The sequence below is a fragment of the Lonchura striata genome, chromosome 28 (genome assembly GCF_050655825.1).
Source record: "Lonchura striata isolate lonStrDom1 chromosome 28, ASM5065582v1, whole genome shotgun sequence".
Lineage (NCBI taxonomy): Eukaryota > Metazoa > Chordata > Aves > Passeriformes > Estrildidae > Lonchura > Lonchura striata.
In genome coordinates this window covers 7230403-7245591 of record NC_140730.1, presented here as the reverse complement: position 1 = coordinate 7245591, position 15189 = coordinate 7230403, and the positions used below count along the sequence as shown (strand labels likewise).

Below are 15189 nucleotides of genomic sequence, written 5' to 3'. Positions count from 1 at the left end.
GGATTTCCTCCCCTCTAGGACTCCCTCCCCCTCTGGGGCTTCCCCTCTCCTAAACCCTCCGTTTCTCTCTCCCCTCCCCCGTCCTCCTAAGCCCAGCCACGTGCTACGCCTGAGAACACGAGGCTCGGGCATTCCTGAATCTTTGAATAAACCTCTCTCCCCAAGAGCAAGCTTCAGAGATCTCTGCCTAACTACACCCCAACCGTGCAAAGGAGCATAATCATCCCACACTTCCCCCCTCGCCTCCCCCAGGTAAAAGAGAGTTCTGATGGGGCAGTGACAGGATTCAGAGGTCTGCATGGGAGTTCTGCTTAGAACTGTGACTGGATTCAGAGGCCTGCGGGCCAGAATAAAAGCTCAGGATTAAACCCCCCATCAGAATCGACTCCTTTCCTTCACCATAGCCTTAAAGGCTTCTCCAACAGCGGGAAATCTGAGGAGCGGACCTCAGTGAAAGGAAGCCCCATCCCGCCACCTGAATTCTGGCTTGCCTGGACTTGTCTCCATGCAACAAGTCCTGCAACATCCAGCTAGCCAAAAGTGTCTCTGGGGTGAAACACCACAGTTGCTGCTATTTGGTTCAACAGCAGGGGCCAGACAAGCCAGGGCACGTCCCATTCTCAATACTGGTAACCACCAATAGATGTGTTTGAACCTCTGAGACAAGGATTGAGTGCACCGCTTGTGGGAAGATCTAGTGTCACCCACCAAGAAATCTTTGTTCAACCAGGTGTCATTGACTTGGCTTTTCAGGTCAAATTTGTACTAAGTTTCCACAACAACCACCCCCCCTCCCCCTCCACGCCCCCACACCCCCCCCCACCCCGTCACTATTCCGGCAGGGACTCGGATTGCTTCACTTGTGCCTTTTCAGTCATGTGTCCCCAGCACTGGCCAGTGGACTCGTGGGAATGGTGGCTTTGAATACATGAGACTGACACAAGTCTTATGGTCTACAAATTTTTCTGTTTGACAACCCCAGATGATGTGTACTCTGACCCTACTGCTATATGTGTATGATAATTTGTGCAAATAAAATTGTCATGTATTTTATAGTTATGTGCTGTAAGATATACTCTTATAAGAAGTTTTTAAAAACACACAAGCCAGCTACAGGGATTGCAACACAATGTTGAAACCACCTAGACAAAGGAGGGAGGACTCCATTCACAAGCAGTTGAACATAGCCAGCCCGGAGATGGATCACCCATCAAGTGGTCCAAGGAACGCCCAGATGATAAATATGCTGTAAATATCTGAAAGTGAGATAGCCAGAGCCATCAGGGAGATACATCTCAATACCTAATTCCGGGAACATGATCATGGGTGTTCATCACTCTCCGGACATGTACTGTTCAACTTGCCACAGAGAAAAGAACTCCACCTGAATACGTGCAGTCCAAAAAGGAAGAAAAGGGACTCTGCCTCAAGCAAGAAAAATCATATAAAAATCAGCCAGACAGGTCAGTCAACATGGAGCATAAGAGACCCTCTGCTGCAGCAGTCAAACCTGTGTCTCACACAACACCAACACCCGGGCTTGGCACTGACCTTTTTTTTATTTTTTGATAGTGTTTGATAGTGACTTTTCTTTTTGTTGTTATTCTCTAAATTTATATTTAGTACATTTAATAAATTTTCTTAAATTAATAAATTGGAGCTTTCATTTATATACTACCGGATGCTTCCCTGACGAAGATTGGGCTTTGAGGTTTGATCAACACAGGGGTGGATGTGACAGTTGTCTCCCTCTTTGCATGGCCTTCTATGTGGTCTTTGGCTCCCAGAGGGTTGGCCATTGAAGAGGTGGGGGGTGCAGCACATACTTTGGTAAGCCAATGGTCTGTGCTGATCAGTAACATGAATGGGCAGACAGCTGCAGTTTGGCTCCATATCACTCCATCTCTGATCAATCTTTGGGGGCAGGATGTATTGTCTGCCTGGAGTGTATGAATTGGGATGGATTTTTAATTGGGGCCACTGTATTGAAGATATGCTGCACTGCCTTTATGGTGGCTGGTGGACAAACCCATTTGGGTACACCAGGGATCCCTGACAAAAGACAAATTGGTCACCCTTCGTGAATTGGTTCAGGAACAACTTCAACAGGGACACGTTGAGTGTTGAGGAATTTTTGCAGGTCAATGGACACATTCAGCAGATGCACAATCCAGCCTTCTGGTAACAAAGTAGCCAGTTCAAAGAACGGGGACAGTGAATCCTTGAGGACGGAGAAAAGAAGAAGAGTCAGCAAGAATCAGCAAAGTTGTCAGCAAAGTTGTCAGCAAAGCTCGGGAAAGTGAAATAAAGAGGACTAAGGGTGGGCCAGATGACCACAGCAATATGCATGTAGAATTGGGTGATCCAATCAGCATTTAATCTTAGATGTGTGGACAGTTTAGATTAACCAATACTGTGTTAGCTAGAGGAGCATGGACAGCAGAATATATTATAACTATAGGCTTCTGTATAATAAAGTTGGCTTCACTTGATCATATTGATCAAGGTGTGATGTCCCATTTCTGATCCTCCGCATCACAACTGAGCCTTCTACTAGTCCTTGGAATACTCCTGTCTTTGTGATAAAGAAAAAAATCTGGGAAATGGAGTCTCTCATAGGACCTCTGAAAAATTAATGCAGTAATAGAAAGCATGGGGGCACAGCAGGCTGGTATGCCCTCACCTACCCTTCTCCCTGGAGGATGGGAAGGAAATCTTGATCATTGATTTGAAGGATTATTTCTTCACAATTCCTTTGCATCCTGATGGCAAACCAAAGTTTGCCTTCTCAGCGCCTTCAATCAACAACACCAAACCTGTGCAGCTATATCAATGGAAAGTTTTGCCACAGGGCTGTCACAATAGCCCTGGTCAGTCATATGTAGCTCAGGCCTTGTCCAGAGTTCACAAGCAGTTTTCTGACACATGTTGTTATCATTACATGGACAACATCCTGGTGGCACCACCCACCCAGGATGAGTTGCTGAGGATATGGCCTCAGCTGTTTGCAGCTCTGCTTTCTTGTGGGCTGCAGGTGGCTCTGGAGAAGGTTCAACAGCATCCTCCTTGGAAATATCTGGGAGTCAAAATTCTTGCCCAAACTATTCAGCATCAGGAGGTGCAATTCTTGGATTTTTGACCTTGAGTGATGCACAGAAATTGATGGGTGTCATCAGCTGGTTGTGTCCTTACTTGTCACTAACTGACAAACAACTGTCCCCACTGTATGATACTCCAAAGGGGGACCCTGACCTGAGATCACCTTGGGAATTGACTCCTGAGGTGCAACGAGCGCTGGGAGAGGTCCAAAAGGCTGTTTCTGCTTGTCAGGTTCATTGAGTAGACCTTTCTATAGATATCACTGTCTTCATTACCAATCCAGATTTTTATCCTATGGGTGTCATTGGCCAATGGAGTGACAAATGGTTTGATCCTTTGCACATTTTGGAATGGGTCTTCCTGACCCATCAACCAAGAAAGACAGCACCCTCATTATGTGAGCTGATCACTCATTTGATAATCAAATGCCATCAACGGTGTTTGCAATTAATGGCAGCTGATCCCGCAACAATCATTATTCCAGTAGAACGGGAAGAGTTTGCTAACAGTGTTCCTTTGCAAAGTGCACTGCAAAACTTCTCAGGGTAGATTGCCTATCATATGCCCAATCACAAGTTATAGTAGTTGGCAAAAAAAACTAACCTGTTGTTGCGGCTAAAAAGTAGCCAGGTGCCAGTGCAAAGGCCCACTGTCTTCACTGACAGTTCCAGAAAAATGGGAAAGCCATTGTTACCTGGAAGGATGAATCTGGATGGCAAATGCTGGAGGGCCATGAGTAAGGCTTGGCCCAACTGGTTGAGTTAAAAGCCATTGCCATGGCACTCCAGAAATTTTCTCAGGTGCCCCTGAACTTGGTCATTGATTCTGCCTTTGTTGCAGATATAACCAAGTGTTTGGATTGTTCACTTCTGAAGGAAGTCAATAATGCAGTTTTGTTTCAGTTATTGACAGCTTTATGGAGTGCAATTCAGGCCTGAATTTATATGTATTACAACTTACACATTTGGAGTCACACCAAATTGCCAGGTTTCATAGCAGAAGATAATGCCAGGGCTGACAGGTTGGCTAACCCTGCATGGGTAGTGCCTCAACCTGACAAGATTGTGCAAGCCAAAGCGTCACATGATTTTTTCCATCATAGTGCAAAAACATATCCTGCAGAAACAATTTCATTTGATGCCACCTGAGGCTCATGACATCATCAGCTCTTGTGCTGAGTGTCATGGAATTGCTGCACCTTTACCAGCAGAGGCCTAAAGGCCTTGCAGCTCTGGCAAACAGATATTACTCACAGCGCTGAATTTGGCTGACTCAAGTATGTGCATGTCTATTGACACATTTTATTCCACCATGTGAGCCTCTGCTCACACTAGAGAAAAGGGTTGCAATGTGATTGTCCATTGGAGGATGGCTTTTGCAATCTTGGGAATACCTTTTTCTGTGAAAACTGATAATGGCCCCACCATGTCTCGCAGAAGATGCGGCAGTTTTTACATTTATGGGGAGTGTCACACAAACTTGGTATTCTGCACTCTCCAGTGGGCCAGGCCATTGTCAAATGCACTCATGGTACCTCAAAGCATGTCTGAACAAACAAAAAAGGGGAATGCCTGGGGAGACCCCACATAGTCAATTTGGAAAAGCTCGATATATAATCAATCATCTTACAGTGCCACAGAACTCAAAGAATCCTGTCATTCTAAATCATTTTCTCTCATTGCACTCTTCAGGTGAGACGCACCTGCCTTGAGCGAACGTCTGGACACAAGACCTAGACACTAATACGTGGGAGGGCCGATACGACCTTATCACCTGGGGCCACGGGTATGCATGTGTTTCCACAGATACTGGAGTATGATGGGCACCTGTGAGGTGTCCATCCTGATTTGTGACACCAAAAAGAGAATGTGTCCAACAAGCAACCTCCAACCAATGATCAAGATGTCAACCATCAGTCAGATGGTCCCTCCATGAGTGGGGAGTAAAAGTTCCATCCTTTCTTTGTTTCTGAAAAAGAACTGTTGACAGGCTGTCAGTTCTTTGAACAAATTAATGATAAGTTATTGTTATATTAGACTTAGTATTGAGATTGTATTAGAATAGCTAACTGATTTTAAGATTAATAGTGTATTTCTGGTAAGAGGGAATCACAAGATTTGATTTCTCTGACCATTTCAAAATGTTGTCCAGTTGAGGTTCTGATTAATAACTAGCAACTGCTAGAGGAAGCTTGAGCTGTGCTCTCCTTTCTGCAAGGGACCTCACAGAGGATTACAAACACTGCCTCCTCCATTAAACAAAAAGGGGGACCTGTGGATGTGACAGCCTGATCAGAGAGCAAGAAAACTAGGTAAGTTTTCCCAGAATTGGCTTGAGAGACTTTAGGGAGTTGAAGATGAATAATGACAGCTTGTTATTGTAAACAACCTGCAGATGCTGTTTTCCTACTCTCTGCTTTCTTATTTTTCTCAAAGATTGTTTATAAGAAAGGCGCCTTGTTGATTAGCCAGTCATGTGAAATGTGTTGATTAATTGACCAACCAGGTCTGTCTGTATTGAAAAAATGTATAAAAAAAAAGGCTCCAAAGTAAAGATGAGGTGCTATGCAAACCAGCCTTCTGGTGAGTCTGTGTAATTTCTGACTCAATAGCTACAAATCCTCAGTTTGGTTTCGATTGCTCCCTGGTTCTATTACACACCAGGGACTCCTTCACCTCTTTCATTTTACCAACAGAGGCTGAATAGACTCTTGTCCAGCTCTCTCCTTGTCTTGGTTTGACAAGACAGGAGTCTGTGAAGGAGGGCAAAAGCCTCCTGTGCAATGGAGAAGGTAAACCCCCTCCCTCCGAATTACCAGGATTTTTAAATTAAAAGGCTCTCAGGCAAAGATATGGGAATGGGAGTAACAATTCTTTACTAGGAGAAACTAGATAACAATTTTAAAAGGCAAATGCATTTGGTACAAACAAAAAACTAGTGATAAAGTCCACAACCTGACACCCTGAGGATTCGGGGTGTTGGTAGCAGTCCAGTTGAAATGACAGCTGCTCCTCTTGCAGTAGCTGATGAATTGCAGCTGAAGTGGTGATCTTTTGAAGGGTATAGTTTTCTCTGAAGATCTGGTGGCAGTTGGGGCCGGTCTTCCTCTGCGCCGGGGCCGCCTCTGAGCTCCGCCGCCGCTGCCTTACCGCACTCCGGCCGTTTCTCTGGGAATCCCGCCGAAGGAGCTGCTTCTCTGGGAATCCCGCAGAAGAGAGAGAGAGCTGCCCTGTCTCCCAAAAGGTACCCCTTTATCCCATAAAAGAGTGCTTGGCTTCCCCCTCTGGGTGGAGCATCTCACAATGGGATGGTGTTACGTTACCAGGCCTGCAGTGAGTCAGTCAATGGCTCATTAACAAACTATTACCTCTTCGGAGCAAACCATTGTTCTTGGAAGAGATAACAAACCTGCCCAACCTCCAACAGATGGCAAATAGAATACAAGCTTATCTTACAAACCAGGACACTCCTGCCCAAAGGACAACGAAGGAGCACAGTGGAGCATTAGTGGCAATTACCATCAAGTGCCCAAATAGGGCTATCACAGCACTATGTGTTTGTAAGAGAGGCCTTGCTCATCATCATCACAGGTTTTGTGTCTCACAGCCACAGCCACTTCTTAGCTGGTAAAGAGACAAATCATTTCTGTTGTCTTCATGCCCTCTTTTCAGAGCCATGTTCTTCTGTGTATAGGAGTAATTCCAGCCCTCAGAGGTCCACAGTTGCAAGAATAGTGTGTGTGATGAACCCCATGAAGAGATTTTTGCTGCCTGCTGTTGTGAGTAATTATTTCCTGGAAGACAGAGAGGCTTCATCACTTGGAGAAACACTGTTCTTGGACATGTGAAGCACAGGTTAGAACCACACAGCCCTGAGACTTGCAGAAGTGAGTGGGGCTTCCAGCTGTTTCAGGTCTAGAGGCCTGATGCAGAACAGCCAGGATGCACTGGAGAAGGGGCACTTCCAGAAGAAACCAGACATTAAGAGCAACACCCTTTCATCTCAAAGGGAAAGCCTCTTATTACCTATGGGAATGGTTCTGAAGTTCTTTCACATTGGTTGCTATGCATATTTTGTTAATTAACATAAGACAGTAGCCTCTGAATTTAAGGTAGCCTGGATTTAAGCATGAAGCTGAGCCTGTCTCCTGCCTGCCTTCCCTATGACCATCTCTAGCTACTTGAGGCTACTGGCTTATGGGGTGACCCATGCTGCCTACTGGAAGATATCTAGCAGAAAACTAGATCTAGATCTTGGCAAATGCAAATACCTGCACCTTGCAAGACCTTAGCCAAGAACGGATAAGAGAGGAAGGTGAAGCACTGCTGAGCAGTATCAGGCTACTGTCTTGCTTGTCCTCCTCCCTTCTGGGGAGATGAGTCAGTTAATACTTGGAAACGACAGGTAAAGGGCTTTCCCCCACTGTGCCAGCTATGGAAGCACATCCTGTGAGAGGATCTTTCATCCGATGTTACAAAACAGTTTGTTGTTGGGTACAGGCTTCACAGTGACCCTATGGAAATTCTGGCTCCCCTAGAAGAAGGGAAGGGAGATTTGCACTTCCATAGCTGCAGGTGGTGGATCTTGGGAGGTGTGTGTGTATTTTTAGCCATGGTGTCATGAAAGGGGCTGGCTGAAAGATGAATGCAGTCAAAAGGACAGGTGGAAATCAGTTTATATCTGGTGTGTTTGCCTGCTTTAAGAATCTATACCTCTGCAGTGAGAAGGATGAGCTTCAGTTTCAGAAGACAGTGGGGTCCCAGGGAACACCATTCAGCTGTGCATTCTGTGCCTCTGTCAGGCAGGCCATAGGTTGTGCTGATTCTGTATTTGGAAAAGAGGAAGTACACTAAAATAAACTTCATCCGTCTTGAGACAGAGAACATCTCTGTCTCGGTTTGAAAGACAGATGTCTGCCAAGGAAGGTGGGAACCTCCCTGGGAATTGAAAATGTGATCTCCTTCCCTCCAAAATATTTTAAATTTGAATTTATGGAGCATTCAGGCAAAGATAAGGGAAAAGGAATAACAGTTCTTTACCAGAAGGTATAATAAACCAAACAAACAACCGCAGCAGCAGAAGCAACAGAACCACAAATCCACTCCCGGCCAAAAGCGCAGACCCGGCCCCGGCCCGGAGCGCAGACCCGGCCCAGAGCCCAGATCCAGCCCGGAGCCCAGCCCCGGCCCGGAGCCCAGCCCCGGCCCCGGCCCGGAGCCCAGCCCCGGCCCGGAGCCCAGCCCCGGCCCCGGCCCGGAGCCCAGCCCCGGCCCGGAGCCCAGACCCGGCCCCGGCCCAGCCCCGGCCCCGGCCCAGCCCCGGCCCGGAGCCCAGCCCCGGCCCGGAGCCCAGCCCCGGCCCCGGCCCGGAGCCCAGCCCCGGCCCGGAGCCCAGACCCGGCCCCGGCCCAGCCCCGGCCCCGGCCCAGCCCCGGCCCCGGCCCGGAGCCCAGCCCCGGCCCGGAGCCCAGCCCCGGCCCGGAGCCCAGACCCGGCCCGGAGCCCAGCCCCGGCCCGGAGCCCAGCCCCGGCCCTGCCTCTCCCGGCCGCCCGCACTCTCCCCTTTGGCGCAGTTCCGGGCACAGCCGGCAGGGGCGCCGGTGGCTCCCGGCCGGGCCGGGCAGGTGCGATGATTCCCCCGCGGCTGCAGGGGGCGCTGTGGCGCGGGCTCAGCCGCCTCGCCCCACGGCAATGGCGGCGGGCTGGATGGCGCGAGTGGGCCGCAGCAGGAACCTCGAGCGGTGTCTGGAGCCGCAGGGACGAGCAGACTCCGGAGTAGCAAACAGAATGTAACAGGAACTCCGCAGCTGTAGCAGGAGCCGAGGGGTGTCCCGGCAGGCAGGGGCGCTGAGTTCCGGGGCAGTGAGAAGCCCGGAGCCGTGGCGGAGAAGCGGCGGGGCCGGGCGGTGGCCGCTCGGCTCCCGAACTCCGCTGGGAGGGGGAGGGGGCCTGGGGATCGCGGGGGTTCCCCTGAGGCACCCGAGTAGACGGAGAGGGTCCTTTCTGCTGAGGCAGGTGTCAGTAAGGTCCCAGTTCAGTGCTGTCACGGGCAAAAGTCCTGGCAGAAGCAGCAATATCGGGCTGGGCTCCTTCAGTGGCAGTGATCCCTATCAACTCCAGCCCTCTTCCTCTGAAGCCGAGAGTAAGCCATCTTGTAGCTGCCCCAGCCCTTTCTTTTACCAGCCCAATCCTTGCAGTATTTGCCACTCTGAGAGAAACCCTCAGATTTCAGAAACCCTCAGAGAAATGCAGCCAGATGCCCTTCTCTCCACTGAGCTTGGCAATTTATTTTGCCCTTCTTAAGTACCCAATCGTTATTGTTTCTTACAAAAAAATAAAGGGGATGGGAGGAAATTCCCCAAGAGAAAAGAAAAACAAAAGGAAAACCTTTAACCTCCAAGATGCTATTATAAACAAATCACTCTGTAGAAAAATGACAATGGAATTCTGGAAACTTGGGATACCCTGAGCACTGACCCCTCAGCATCTTCTTTTACCCCTTTTCTGTTGAAATGTTGGGAAATATGTTGTGGTTTTTAAATTAAATTATAATTTCTTTCTGATCACATGAGACCAGTGTCTGGTTCCAGTATAAGAGTTTAAAGGGCCATGCTTAGAAGTTACTTGCCTTCCTGCCACAAAAGAGGGAACAATTCCAAGCATAAACCAGAATTCTCTCTGTCCAGACTTGGTTAACACTTCCTCCAGTGTGATACAGGTTGAATTTTGCCTCAGTAATGTTATAAATGAAAATATGTCCAACCAAACTAATATTTAAAAAATAAAATATTTATTTTGCAATCATATTCTATCTAGCCAGCCACAAGGAAAGAACAGAGCTGAGCCCGGGGTTGGCACTGGGTGTGCATCAAAAAAGTCAGCCTCAGCAGAGGTTTTCCTTTATGCCACACACCTCCATCCTGGCACAAGTGGTTTTTATAGGGAAAATTCCACCTGAGGCCAAGATTTCATCAGTCAGTTTTTTCTTCTATTCAGAGTCCATAGGTTAATAAGATTTTATTTTTCAGTGATGAAGAAGAAAAATTCAGTGTCAGGAGTTGGTGAATCTCTTGATGAAATTTACGGGAACACTGCATTCACATGGATCTGTCCGAGGATTTCCATGATATCCATCCCGGGTCGTTCACCAGATGATCAGCGCCTGGGGTCCCCCGTATCTCTCCAGACATGGTCCATCTCCTGGCCGAGCCGCATCCTTCTACGTGTAAATCGGGCTTCAACATACACCAGGTTTCACCTGCGAGGGTTGGGGGGAGTCCTAATACAAATGTGTCCAACAGATATTCAATATCACATATATCATACTAGAAATGGCATGAATTTCTACTACTACACATAACAGTAAGGACGTAAATTTTGTAGCAAAAGAATATTATTTTTCAAGGCTCCTGTCAAACAATAGATGCTGGATTCAGAAAAAAACACACCCTTTACACATTACAGTGTGATGTCTTGTCTTGAAAAAAACCTTGTCCTGCAGTCAGTCTGCTATTGGCTTTAAGCCCACAATTGTGTGCCATGTTCCTCTTTGCTCTTTTTTACATCCCAGCAAACTTTCTCGTAGTGCATGAGGAAGATTTCACCCATTACTCATGGTATACCATTCATTTTATCTACTTGCTTTAGTGCTTTCTGTCCTGACACTGCTGGAAACAATTTTATTCAATGAAAGATGAAATTCAGGAGCAGAATTCTGTGGTATGAGTACTACTTCCAGACTTGGACTCATTACTAGCAATTTTTTGAGCACTAATGCTGAGGCCAGATTGAATTTGGACTGATAGGAAAATGTTATGTAATATATGTTGAGTCCCTTCTAGAAGGAGAAAGCTAGAAATAATCCTATTCAAGACACATAAATACAAGACTGTAAAATGAGAAACAGGAGGCCATGGCAGCAACTGCTGAGAAACCAAAGCAGTTAAGAAATAGCATTGGAAATCCTGTATCTCCAGATTTATGAAAATGTCAGTCATTATAAAATCCCAGATAGTATCAGAAAACTTGTTAGACGCAAATGTACAGGAAACTGGTCAACGAATGAGAAGGAGCTCTGCATCAAAGGCTACACAAGGTTTTCCTTTGTCTTTATTACGTACTGGAAGCAATTCCATTATTTATCTGGTAGAAGAAACACTCCATACCTAAACAGATCCAATCTCTACTGTCTGTGTCTGACATCCCAAAAATTTAGTCTTATCCTATGCACACAGTCAGCTATGTTGCAAGTGTCTTTGAGCTAGAGCTTAAATGACTTTTTATCAGGGTGGGACCTGTACCTGCAGCAGTTTCCTCCTCTGCTCCACCTTCCACAAAGGGAAAGCCTGGAAGAGTGGGCAAGGCAGGAGCTGCAGTGTACTCTGAACAGGTTTCCAATCTGAATGCGCAGGAATGCAGCCCCAGGGATTGCCAGGATCTTCTGTTTTCCCAGCCAGGTGAGGCTGACACATTCCTATACCATCCCTTGGTCAAGTACTAAATTATTTTGTCTTGGGGTTACAAATCCATTCTACCTGCTCAAACCAGATGGAGTTTATTGTGAAATTTTTTTGGTAGCAAAGACCTGTCAAGGCCTCTAATGAAAAACTAATTGCTAAATATTAAGAGATGAATCACCATATTGAATGTGGTTCAATACTAAATCCCTATCATTGGAGGGATCCAAGAGGACCAGTGCCACAACTGAAACATATGTTGCACTGAAACATAGCTGGTGAGTGGCCACTCAGCTTTTCCACTTCCCTTTCTTCCTTGATGCTTCCTCTCCCCATCTCACCCCCAAACCATTCCCTTCATTTTAGAAGAGATAGGAAAAGTGAACATATTCAGTTAACAAGTGGAGACTGGTGTCAAGGATGAAATTGTGCAAGTGTCCAGGTTACTGCTAAAGAAAGGGTCTTCCTAAAAAATGTAGAAATATCAGGTAATTATCAATGCAAATTTCAGGAAGTATATTTTGAAAAAATATTTATTGCAGTACAGTTGATAGCAACACTATGAAAATACACAGTAACACCAGAAGGGGATAAAAACCAAACCAAACAAACATTAAAAAGAACAAAACAAACAAAAAAAAACCCCACAAAAACCCCCAACCCAAAATGAAACAAACCACAAAAAAGCCAACCCACCAAAAAAAAAAAACCAAAAAAACAGCCACAACAAAACCAAAACCAAAACCAAACAAAAAAACCCAACAAATTCCAAAGCGCACAAACTCTTGTAATAAAGTTTCTAAGCCATTTTCTCAACTTCATGAACAAAGGGGATTTACATCTGGTTTACATTATCAATCAAAATTAGGCAAAAAGCTTAAAATAATTTCTAAAATATGAAAGATGTACAGATGATCACATCAAATAACAAGAGAAGTGAGCTAACCCAAAAATGCTTATACAGAGGCTTTCAGCATTCTTAAAATATTTTTCCTGTCTTAACACAGAGTTTATAGCTGGTCTTCCACAAATTTGCTAGTGTTAGAAACTGAATGTTAAAGAGAGAAAAAGTTCACTCTTAAGTGCACGGCTTGATGCTCAGGGGTCTTTTTTTTGTTTGCTCGGGTGTTAGAGATGACACGGACTGCGTGAGGCAGGAGGAGGGGCCGGAAGGGTGCTGGAGCCGGTCCAGCAGCAGTTCGGCTACAGTTTACAGACAGGCGCCAAAATTCAAAACACGCACTGTGCTGTACTGCAACTCCCAAGTGTGGCTGGAACAAAGCGCAAGAGGCAGATGGGGCAGGTTCCGACCTCATTACGAGCAGCGACCACAGCACCCTGGGATTTGTAGTCTCTGCTTCCTTCCCGATTCAGGCAGAAAGCTGAATGTCATGCTAATTCGCTCATTATATCATCAGATCTCACTAGCAGCACCCTGCCGGCAGTGACCCTCATGTAGAGAGATTGTGCCTTTCAGAAAGTACATGGGAAGTGATCTTGCTTTCATTTTAGCTGTCACTCATAAACACCCTCTGGGGAACCCACTGATATCCACAACTCCACAGACTGGTGTGGAAATTTCTGTCCTTGGCTCTTGGTAGGAGACAGAGGTGAAGGGACATGCAGCGCTGTTCCAGGAGAGGTGATGCATGAGCAGGTGGGACAGGCACTCTGCTGTCCCACACAGCCAGGACAGCTAGTTTTGTATCAGATGCAGATTTTGAGGTAAATGCAGTCAGGTGAAAAACCGTGATTTATGCAGTGATTGCTAGGGAGACTTAAAGCTATTTGCCCACATGGATATTGAGAACCCAGAATTCCTGGGTTTATTCCAAGGTTTTCCAGTTTGAGGTGTATTTGATACCAGGATTTCACATGAAGATTGTTTTAGTTCTATTTTGAGACCAAATAACTACTACCTGCTTTTTCACCCTGGGTCCCTAAGTTTTCCCTAAGTTTTCATTGTATGTTGTATTTTCTTGCTGTCTTTCCTGTTTTTCTATCCAGACCTATCTTTGTATAATGCTCTTGCTACTTTTTCTCTTTGCTGTTCATACAGATGACAGTCTTTTCAATCAGTTTTTTCAACTTCTTTTTCTCAGCCCTTCCTTGTAGCTGAAAGGCACAAGACCAAGAATAGCTTTTGGGAATGGTAATCCAGTTTATACTTGTTAATGTGCAAGAACAGATAGAATTTGAGGTTTTGGGGGAAAATACAATTCCAAATATTCAGGAACAGAAAACTCAGCAAATTTTAGTTTGTACAAACTTTAACTATGTAGCCAAAAAACATCACTCTTTAGGAACTCCTAAAAACATCAACCTTGGGGACGTCTAATGCTTTCTCCATTTCAGCACAGAGCTGGACCCTATCCTGTGCAGAGCGGACAGCAAAGACGGGCAAAATCACACAGTGCACAGGCGGCTGTGGGCGGTATTTTAGGGAACTACAGTGAAAACACACGAATACACCTTTCAGTGAACCCATCAGCCCACAGGCCTGAGCCCCGTCAGCGACCCGGGCTGCTGCTCCGCCAGGAGCGGGTGAAGGTCAGTCCTGTTGGTCGCTCTGGCCCCTTCCACAGTCGCCACCAAAACCTCTTCGCTTCAGAACCGGCCCCACGCTCGGTTCTGTCCTTGACGCGTAATCCGAACAGCAACGGCGAGCCTTGATCAGGCGCAAAATGGCGGGCAGCGCTGAGCCCCGCGGCCATCTTGGCGGCGGGACTGCATGTCCCAGGCGGCGCCGCGGCGCGAGGGGCCGCCCGCCCGCCATCTTAGCGCTCCCTCCCCCGGTGCGGCGGGATTGAATGAGTCGCTGCCCGCCCGCCTGCCAGCCCAGCGCCATGTCAGGCACTCCGAGCCGCGGCACCCCCGGCGGGACCCCGCTGTCGCCGACCCGCATCTCCCGGCTGCAGGAGAAGGAGGAACTGCGGCAGCTCAATGACCGCCTGGCCGTTTACATTGACCGTGTGCGGGCGCTGGAGCTGGAGAACGACCGTCTTCTGCTGAAGATATCGGAGAAGGAGGAGGTCACCACCCGGGAGGTACGGCCGGAGTTGGGGACCAGCAGCGACTGCTTGTGGGGCGCCCCCCACCTCCATCCCGGGGCAGGTCCGTGGCCCGGGGCTCGCCCGGCCAGTTCCCGCCCGGCCAGTTCCCGCCCGTTCCCTGCGCGGGGTGCGCTGTGGCGGCTCCGTGCGGCCGCCGCGCCATGCCCGTCCGCCGCGCGGGGAGCGGGGGCGATGGAGACCCTGCACCTACTCGCGCGGCCCCGCGGGGCAGCTCTCTGGCCGCGCTGTCGCGCTGAGGGGCTACTGGCGACACATTCAAGGCGGCTCAGGCCGGGATTCGGCACGGGGAGGAGCCCGTGCCGGTGGCGGGAGTGGAGCGGGGCGGACGCGGCGCTGCGGGCGGTATTGGCGGCTCCCGCGCCGGCCGGGCTGCAGCGCGGAGCCGCTGTGGGGCCCTTGGCCACGGGCGGGGCTCGGCCGGGGTCGCGGGCGGTCCGAGCTCTCCAGTGCCCCGCGCCCACAGCACACGCGTACTCTGGTACCAGGGTGTTGGGTGTCCCCTACGGCCTCTGTCTTGATGGCTGATGCAATGGGATGGGAGATTTGAAAGGGTTTAGACTG

General features: G+C 48.0%; 1 protein-coding gene and 2 long non-coding RNA genes across 3 annotated transcripts in view; 2 read left to right on the top strand and 1 right to left on the bottom strand.

The window, feature by feature from the left end:
- Nucleotides 1-5951: 5951 nt before the first annotated feature.
- On the bottom strand, nucleotides 5952-8358 carry LOC144247585 (uncharacterized). The gene is made up of 2 exons (XR_013341212.2): nucleotides 7812-8358; nucleotides 5952-6892 (listed from the first exon to the last, which is right to left on the bottom strand). It is a non-coding gene; the product is annotated as an uncharacterized LOC144247585 (long non-coding RNA).
- Nucleotides 8359-8763: 405 nt separating this feature from the next.
- On the top strand, nucleotides 8764-10556 carry LOC116184530 (uncharacterized). The gene is made up of 2 exons (XR_014950306.1): nucleotides 8764-9240; nucleotides 10127-10556. It is a non-coding gene; the product is annotated as an uncharacterized LOC116184530 (long non-coding RNA).
- Nucleotides 10557-14306: 3750 nt separating this feature from the next.
- The window catches only part of LMNB2 (lamin B2), a 40481-nt gene continuing 39598 nt past the window's right edge, over nucleotides 14307-15189 (top strand). Inside the window, exon 1 of the mRNA XM_021528183.4 lies at nucleotides 14307-14601. Coding sequence (XP_021383858.1) covers nucleotides 14365-14601 — 237 coding nt within the window. The 5' untranslated portion in view covers nucleotides 14307-14364. The remainder of the gene's footprint in view (nucleotides 14602-15189) is intronic.